The 9,189-nt window shown below is 45.5% G+C and overlaps 1 protein-coding gene across 4 annotated transcripts in view; it reads right to left on the bottom strand.

Annotated features, from left to right (window-relative positions):
* Positions 1–2,895: 2,895 nt before the first annotated feature.
* Positions 2,896–9,189, bottom strand: part of LOC147006323 (collagen alpha-3(VI) chain-like) — a 144,467-nt gene continuing 138,173 nt past the window's right edge. Inside the window, exons 38-40 of one of the 4 annotated variants that reach the window (XM_085869061.1) lie at positions 5,880–5,982; positions 4,051–4,723; positions 2,896–3,542 (exon numbers count right to left, since the gene is read on the bottom strand). In XM_085869061.1, coding sequence (XP_085725187.1) covers positions 4,488–4,723; positions 5,880–5,982 — 339 coding nt within the window. In that variant the 3' untranslated portion in view covers positions 2,896–3,542; positions 4,051–4,487. Of the gene's footprint in view, positions 3,543–4,012; positions 4,724–5,879; positions 5,983–9,189 lie in introns of all 4 variants that reach the window. The other 3 variants (XM_085869059.1, XM_085869062.1, XM_085869060.1) reach the window with 3 other exon arrangements.

The following is a 9,189-nucleotide window of genomic DNA, read 5'->3' as shown; positions in this document are numbered from 1 at the left end:
TTCCCGCTCTCCGACACCAGTGCCGCGAGGAGGGGGATGAGTTTGTGTCCCACGACCTGACACCAGTGTTGCGAATTCGCGCCCGCCGGCGTGTGAGCGGCCACGTAACTCGAATCGCGGCACGTCGCCCACCGGATGGACAATTCCGTCGTGACCCTCTTGGACTAACGCCGGGAACTAGTCATGGGTGGGCCTTTCGGCCTCACCACGATTGTGCCAATCGGCCCCCCGCGTGGGATAGGGTTGTTCACCAAATTCGACCTACCTAAGTGCCCACACGGAGGGTAGACCGGGCGATCGTACCTCGCCGCAGGTCGACCCCGGACACGGGCCACTTAAGCGACCCGTTCCGTACTATCGGGATAACCGAGCGGTGTTATCGTCAACCTCGATGGTTCCGATTAATTATCGGGCGTATTTAGCCCACTACCAACCCTTTAGGTGAAGTAAGATGGAGATTCAATTCAAGAAAAGACGAAGTGAAACGGGAAAAACAGTTCAACATAAGGCACATTTATTCCGCGGCAAACGGAAAGCACACATATACAATTACAACAATTATGCACCAAAAGCAAATGTAAAAGAAACACAACAATTATGCACCAAAAGCAATTGCAACAAAAGAAACACAATGCAGATCTACTACCGACTACGCGAGCACACGACAACACTTACACAGTTTTACTTTACAGACGGCGCCGACAACACATATACTCAAAAGGAAAAGAAAAGGGGCCACCCTCTACGACAAGGGGGCAGACGGGCCTGGGGCCGAGACCGCGTGGAGCCTACCCGTCTTGTGATGAGCCGCAAAATGGCGGCGGTGCCCTGACTCCGCGCTCCTCCGCGGGTTTCGTTGGCACTGCTTGGAATGGGGTGGGAACGGGGCCCCCTTTTCGCACTCTCTCAGCGCGGGGGGGAAACATGGGGGGTTGTTGATGCTCTGGGGAAAGAGGATAGCTGGCTTGCTTGGGTCCCGCGACGAGCGACTCCACTGCGCCCTCGACCGCGTTCCTGGCTTCCCCTCTCTGCAGCTCCCCGACAGACTCCGAACCCCGACAGACCGAATCTCCTCCAGACCCGTCTTGACTGCTGCTGCCACACTTCGCCGCTGCCACACCTCTCCAACTCGCCCGAGCCCGACACAGAAACTGCCTGAATTCGCCTCGCGCTCGGCGATTTATAGTGCAGCAGGAGAACCCATATGCAAATTTCCGGATCAGGATGGGCTCGGGGGCGGAGCCACGCTCGCCCAGTGGACGGAGGAAAAGTGGGCGTGAACCTCCCCTGATCCTCGAATTTGCATATATCGATTCTACTCCGACGCGCCTGGAAGCGGGGCCAAATCGCCCCACGCTTAATGATTGGAGGGATCGGAAGTGGGCGTGTATCATTCTTGATCCGACTTCTCGGAAAGGCCGCTTTTTGCACCCACTGCTTGGCGCGTGCCCTGTACGAGTCCAGGATCGGTGCCCACAAGCGGTGCGGGAATGGCCGCAGAAGGAGAGGTGAAGGTGGTGGAGGGTCTAAAGTGGCGGTCCCTGGCCACGGTGACGCTTGGAATGGCGGTGATGCGATGGTTGCGAGAGCGAGTTGTGAAGGTAAAGGTCGTGGCTGTTGGCGTTGTTGTTGTTGTTGTTGTTGTTGTTGTTGTTGTTGTTGTTGTGAAGCGGAGTTGCGGTTGGTGGTTGTTGTGTGATGGCGGTTGAGACGTGGTTGGTTCAAAATAAAGATAGAACAGAAAAACGGCTATCTTAAAGGGTCGCAGCCCGAATGAATCACATTTATTCCCTCTAAACAACGGGTTTGGGCTAACTACACATGCACTCACAGAGATATCTCACCTACGGGACCTGGATGGTGGTTTGCGAATTTCCTCAACCACAACAATATGATCACAATGTTGATGATGGCGATGATAAAGACGAGTTGATGGAGATGATGATGTTGGAGGGTTTTATGGGGTTATTGTTTTGACAACCCACATTAATTAGGTGAATAAATGGGGAAAATAGTTCGCCAACCCATGACTATTCGAGCGCATTGACCACAATCCGCAAACCTTGCCTCAATAAATTCATCGCAATAGAGCGAATCCGCGAAGGAGAAACCTGCAAAGGGAAACCCCATAAACTGTAAGGCCCTCTTGTACTTAGAAAAAAAAACATTACGGCATTTTACATAATCTCGACCAATCAGATTTGCTGCTCGCAGACCCCGTCATGTCCTTTGTTTCGCATGACTGTGCAGGGTAAGGTGTTCTATGAACTCTCTAGTTTCTCATTTATTTATTTGATTAATACCTTTTCCCCTTTTTCGTTCGGCCTTGAGCTGAAGAGTACGTGTTTTCTTTTGAATCAGGCCAATCAATGGCGTGCTCGAGCCAGGCGACCAATGCGCGTGCCTGATGGCGTCACCCGAGGGAGAGTTTGGAACGGGGTTTTGTGGGAGAAACGGAAGTTGGAGCCGTGAACATGTCAAGTGAGGTCCATGTCACGAGTTTGAGCTGATAATTATCGAGTGGGTGAGGAGCGTCTGTAGTTTCACGCAGCCTCTTCGTATAAGTCCTCACCAGTACTCCCCACTGGAGTATCTCCAGGGTTCTTTTGACGCCCCCAGTCGAAGGAACCGTTCCTTGGCTCATGGGAATGTCAGTGGCGAGTTCGCCTGGACCAGCCAGAGACATGCCTTATAGCAAGTCATGCATGGGGAAATTGTTGCCTGTTCATCCCACTGAATCTGGGAGAGACAGACAGACAGACAGACAGACAGACAGACAGACAGACAGACAGACAGACAGACAGACAGACAGACAGACAGACAGACAGAGAGACAGAAAAAGAGAGACTGTGTGGATAAGGAAAGAGTAAGTCACACTGGACCGAGATCTTTCGAGTTTATATGTGTGCTGTATTCTCTGATGGTGTGCTTCTTCTCCACATTTACTGTATTTCTGTAATTGTTATTTAGTGTGCTTTCAGCTTTGGTTTATTTCAAGCGATTTATTAAACTTTATTATTTTACCACTCCTGTGGTTGTTGGCATCGATCGCTTCTTTGTGCCTGAACAAGTTACAAGCGGGTACGCGTGAGTTACATTCTCGGCGTTTGCAGCCAAATTGAGAATCGTAACGTATAGAGAAGAGCCGCCATTTGGCACACTCCAGTTTAAATTGAAACCCCGATGTTCAGGCCATCTTAACTCCGACATCACCAGGTTTGAGTCGGGTCGGGCTCGACTGGGTGTCCGTTACAATATAATATCTGTACTATTTCAAAAATACATAAGTGTACTACTCTTGCCATCCTAATGAATAAACCAAAACAAACGAGACAATTCTTGATCCGATAATGTAACTCAAGTGAACAGAGCGATTAACCACCATTCAATTTCCACCTAGTTTAACAATATCAGGAGTCACGCATGAATGTTCTGGAGTTCCAAAGCACAAGCGTTTACTATCGCACACCTTTGGTCACTCTGAAGGTTCAGCTGTCTGCATTCTGGTCGCAGAGCTCTGGGAGAGTAATCAAACATGTTGTCTAGGTCATCGGGGAAGGAAAACAACAGAAAAGGAGAAAGCCAAGTAAGAAATTAAACGTGTGCGTGGCATAAAGAGTAAGCATTCAGGAATAAGTGTTTTTCTTCCTCACCGCGACTGATGATTGAGGACCGATGTTCACTGTTCAAATGTTTTCCTTGCCAATGTCTGCAATTTATGTGCAATAGTAGTACAATTTCAATGTTATTTTTTTTTTAATATGCTCTTCGGAGCAGAAATTCCTTGCAATGGAAACCAGACTACGAGTGTTTCAATGGATGTCAAAATCAATGCCAGTACAGCGTGGGCCGTGCACCCAATTTGGGAGAAATAGTTGCGCCACACAATGGTGAACGACTCCATCGGCTGTTCGATTGAAATAAAATCGATATTGCCACATCACGTGGAAGGAAACATTGGCTTTGGAGTTACATCATCAATGAAATAATATTAATGAATAAAGAATCATACTCTGCTTCAGGAGCAGCGATGTCGACTCATTAACTCACGGGAAAGTGCACTGAAAAAGGCTCTCAGGAATCGTGCCGCATAGTCCTCTTCGGTTTGGCCCCTTGTGTTTACTAGCAGGTGGTGAACTGGTAACGGGCTGCTGGCCAACACCGATGTATCTTCCATGTTCACTTTTGGGCCTAGGCCCAAGGCTACGATGGGAAGGCCTTGGCACCGAGCCTGTAAAGCTATTTGGGTAATACGAAGCTACTTTTCGAAGGAATTTCCAAGAAGAATCACTGCAACCTTTTGCCTTTGTGCGCTGGCAAATGGTAGGTCTTTGAACATATTTTCAGCACTCCACGGCAGCATCTGTGCAAGGCTGCCTTGAGGTGAGACGCCATTGGATGTCATGTCATTTTGCACATACTGCCGCATCGAGGCGGCACCCGTGTGGTTCAGGAAACCAAACTCGAGGCCTACAGGGAACGGAACATCAGCGATATCTCCCCAGGGAAAAAAAACGCACCAAGGCGACTCGACTCGCCGGATCGCTGCGCGGCCTCTCCGAAATGGTTATCATCTGCAACGCACGGTCGAGCAATCGTCGAGAAGTCTCAAAGGTTGCCCCGTCCATCCAGCTGTCAACAAAGAAGACCACATCAGCCTCCAGCTCAATCGGTGGCCGTGGAAATGGTATTCTGGGACATCCAGTATATGGTTGGCACACGTCTGCAGGAACACATTCAATGCCATGTTACACCGGGTGTTTTACTTGATGGTTAAATTGAGTCACATATGAGAGGCAAAAAGATTTCCCCCCAACCCTGAAGAAAGGGTCTTGTGCCTAGAAAACTCAACTATGGTGGACCTTTTCTTTGTATTCTCTAGTCCGTGCCACCTGTGATTTTCAGTGCTGGGTGAGTTTCCTCATGCCAATCATATTCAAGACTAACAGCAGATGTCTGTTGGATTGGACTCAATGCATTGGCATTCCTGATAAAAAGCAGCAATTCTTGCATTTCCAGGGAAACATTAAAGGGATCTGAGATGTGTAAGCCACATGGCTCGGTCCCTCGAGGCACTTCGAGAGCTTTCATGCGGAGGAATTAAAACAGCCATGGGTGATAAGAGCAGAATTGTTTAAAAATTCTGATTTAAGGTATTTTCTGTAAAAAATAAATAAATAAATAAATAAATAAATAAATACCCCAGCGCTGTAAAACGGTTCATGATGGCAAGGGCTCAAGCCACATATCACAACATTTCCAAAGCGATATCCTTCTGACGGCAAGATGGTTTGCAATAATAACTCCCCAAGTTCGTCGAGAAAGACTTTCTTAATCATTATTATAAAATGGATGATATCACACTTCTCAACTCAGAGCATTATGCAACAATCCTTGTGATCAGTCATCCCATTGTATGTTTGTACAATGGCATGTCTGATAAATTACTGGGATTATATTACAATGGTCTTCAGTGAAATAGCTTCGTTGTCTGTATTATAGGAGAGTGAAAGGAGGGAAGGGGATTGAATGAGTGGAGAGAGAAGGGAAAGACATATGTGAGTAAGGGGAGGGGAAGGAATTGTGACATAGTAGAGTATACGGTGGAAGGAGAGAGGTGGGGGAAGTCAGGAATTTCATCATATTTGTGTGTGGAATGAATAGCCGGCTTTCTACTTGTGCTACTACACTGCTCCCTCACCTAATAACATCACTGTATTTCCATTGTTGCTTTGTTTGCATGATTTGGAAGTATAATCCTGGACTTGGAATGAAATTACAAGTGGAGATGGTTCACGGTCAAAAAAACAAAATTATGTGACATAGGTAGAGGTTTAATTAAAATCGATTAAATAAGATAAAACAAAACAAAAACATACCATAGCCAATGTTGCATCTGATCGCAGACAGAAGAGCTTCTTCTTGTTCTTCCTTTCCTGGTGGAAGCACCACAACCACCGAACGTCCATATGCATCATCAATCTGGATGACACACAAATGAAGGACTAATTAGTGGAGGTGAAGGAAGGAGGGCTGATCAATGCAAACCACATGTATTTTGTACTTGTGAAAAACACAACAATCACCAACATGTTTATTCCATCACTGTTGCTCCTCAGTAAACACTCCTCCCTCCTCCTTCCCCCTCCATATTCGTCGTTCTGTGTCAACCTCTCAGTAGTTGACTCATAAGCCTTTTCTCAACAGCAATAACCACAGAAGTTTGAACTGGTGAAGAAGAATTAAACCCCCTAATCTTGACTTATAAGAGAAAATATTGTTCATACAGCCATAATCTACAACTAACTTCACTCTTACAGTTTGATCACACCGGAACTAAATTGGTAATTGAAAAACAAAAAATTTGAAGTGGATTCGATTGGAACCTTCTCTCTGGATGTGTAAACGTGTATTTGGTCCAGGAACCGGAAACAAGCATCCTGTGCATGTGTGAATGTGCTGTTTGTATGTTTGTGTTACAGCGTTACATCTGGGGCTAGGCCAGACCTCTACAGACAATCACATCATCCAGATCTCGATGTCCAGCAATCAACCAGTCCCGTTTGCTTCGTTGATTGCAGTTGAACACCATCTATTATATAACCAGCAAATACCACCTGTTGTTTCGCTTATGGTAATAGGAGAGGGGGGGGGAGAAAAAGAGGTGGGGAGAGTGAAGAGGTGGAGGGGAAGGGAAGTCTGATGTATGGTGGAGCGTTAATTACGATTCATACTGTCTTATAAAAACGATTCTGCAAAGAAGTGTAGATCGAAACAAAATAATATCTGAAATCCATTTTGTACCGGTCATACTATAAACACAGCCCAGAGACAAACACCCGTCCGGCGACAAACTCCTGTCCAGACATAAAAACTGCCCAGACGCGTCCGGAGCCAAGCTATCTGGAGAAAAACACCGCCTGGACATAATGACTAGAGAGAGGGAGAGAGAGAGGGAGACGGAGAGACGGAGACTGAGAGGGAGAGATGGACGAGTTCGCAGAAAGAATATGTTATGCTTAATGAACAACATACACACACTTTTATTAGTATAGATGTACAGTATATGTTGAGACAAATATATATATATATATATATATATATATATATATATATATATATATATATATATATATATATATATATATATATATATATATATATATATATATATATACTGTATGCCTGGTGTTGGCTTAATGGTTCGGGTGGTGGGTTTGGGACCGAGGATCCTGAGTTCAAATCCCATTCGGCTGTTGAATTAATACCAGGTGGGGTTGACTCTGCCTGTCATCCTTCCGAGGTCGCCAAAATGAGTACCAGCTTGCAGGTATACTGTGTCGGAGTGGCGACCCGTTCAGGATTGTGTCCAATAGCCAAGGAGACTGCATAGGCAGCACCAACGCTCTGCAAAGAGTATGATCCCAATGGATGGATGGATGGACATATACTGTACTGTATTTGTACAGCTCTGCATTCTTGTAATCTGGCCCTCGTACCTTCAAGTTCTTCAGATCTTTGAAAGCATCTCGAAATTTAGACCGTTTGATCGGTCCCATGTCAATTGGTAGATCCCTTCCTGTCTGTTCTTCTATCTCATCTTGTCTGTCATTGTTCACTGTGCTCCCTTTGAGGTGTTCTGCCCATCTTTCCATCTGCTCCCTGTCTGAAGTGAGTATATTTTCCTGTTTATCTTTTACTCGCTTGTCCTCTCACATTCTGTGTGTGGTTAGTTGTCTGGAGATCTTATAAACTGTCGCCACGTCTCCTTTCTCTGCGGCTTCTCTGTATACATCATTAATCAATTTACAAGCTTCATCTATCACTTCAACGTCGATGCCATTCCTGAGTTTTCGAATGCCACAAATATATTTTGTTGCATTTCTCACACAATCCCCCAATCTCTGAGCTCATCCACATCAAATCTCTTCCACCTTTGAGTGGATTCAATTTCAGTTCCAGATGTCCAATGAGTAGTGAATGGTCACTGATGATGTCTGCCCCCTTTTTAATGATTAAATCTGCACCAATATTCTCCATATCCCCTCTTATCATGAAATTACTACCAATCTGATTGTTGGTCCTCTTGTCTGGTGATGTCCAACTTGTTACCTCTGCCACCAAAGGTGAACAGGTTATGTTTACCTTCATCACTGAAGGTGCATGAAGGTTATGTATTCATCCCTGTCTTTTGTCTGTCTGTCTCTGAGCATGATATCTCAAAACGTTATGGACGGATTCGAATGAAACTTGGTGGACGAGTGGGTAGTTGACGAGAACAAGTCGATTAGATTTTGGTTAAAGGCCCGGTCACACCTTGACGTTTTAGCCAACGTATGCCGATTTTTGAATTTTTTTTCTAAAACGCTGGCACACGTTGAATACGTTATGGGTAAGTTTTGATATCATTGAGAGCACGCTGAAAAACACTGCCATACGTCGTTGCACGTTGGCTTCAAACGTTGTACTTTTTGGTTGTCCTCAAATTTTTTCATGCTTGAAATTTCACGACGTATGCCGGCGTATGACTCAGACGTTCCGCTACGCTGGCCACAAGTTGTATGCACGGTCTGCGATCGTTGACAGACGTCAACACATGCTACTTGTAAGTTAATCATAAGTTGAGACACGCCGAGGTAATGTTTAGCGTACCCGAAACTTATTTATAACCTATGATTAACGTGTTGTTGGCACGTTACGCGATCGTTGCCACACATCGAGAGACGTTACTTTTAAGTTACTCATAGGCTGAAAGACGTCGGAATAATGGATCGTCCTTGCGTCAGCGTCCACGGCCACGGCCAGGACACTTATTTGCAGCATTCTTCAAACTTTTCTTGGGCATGACGAGGATGTTCACACTTCGATGTCTAGCTTGGCTATGATTCCAATTGTCCATCGGCAGCGTCTATTTAAAATAGTCGAGTTTGAGCGTTTTAACACGTTCAGAAGAAACGCTTCAAATTTCAAAACCCCAGCGTCAAAAAACAAAGGCGAGTGACAGCAATTTAAATCGTTCATTGTAAACAATGAAACTAGCTGAGTGGTACCGTTTAAAAGTCGTTGAGTGTAAAAAAATCCAATTGTTGAGCGCAAGCGTCTACTTTCAATAGTGGAGTTGCAGCCATTTAAATCGTTGAGTTTATCATTTAAATCATTAAATCGTTAAACGCAAGGACGATCCATCAT

The sequence above is a fragment of the Eptatretus burgeri genome, unplaced genomic scaffold, assembly GCF_056783735.1.
Source record: "Eptatretus burgeri isolate ZD-2024b unplaced genomic scaffold, Ebu_testis_v1 Ebu_testis_scaffold_3189, whole genome shotgun sequence".
In the NCBI taxonomy this organism is placed as follows: domain Eukaryota; kingdom Metazoa; phylum Chordata; class Myxini; order Myxiniformes; family Myxinidae; genus Eptatretus; species Eptatretus burgeri.
The sequence above is the reverse complement of the archived record's forward strand: the minus strand, read 5'-3'. Positions and strand labels throughout refer to the sequence as shown.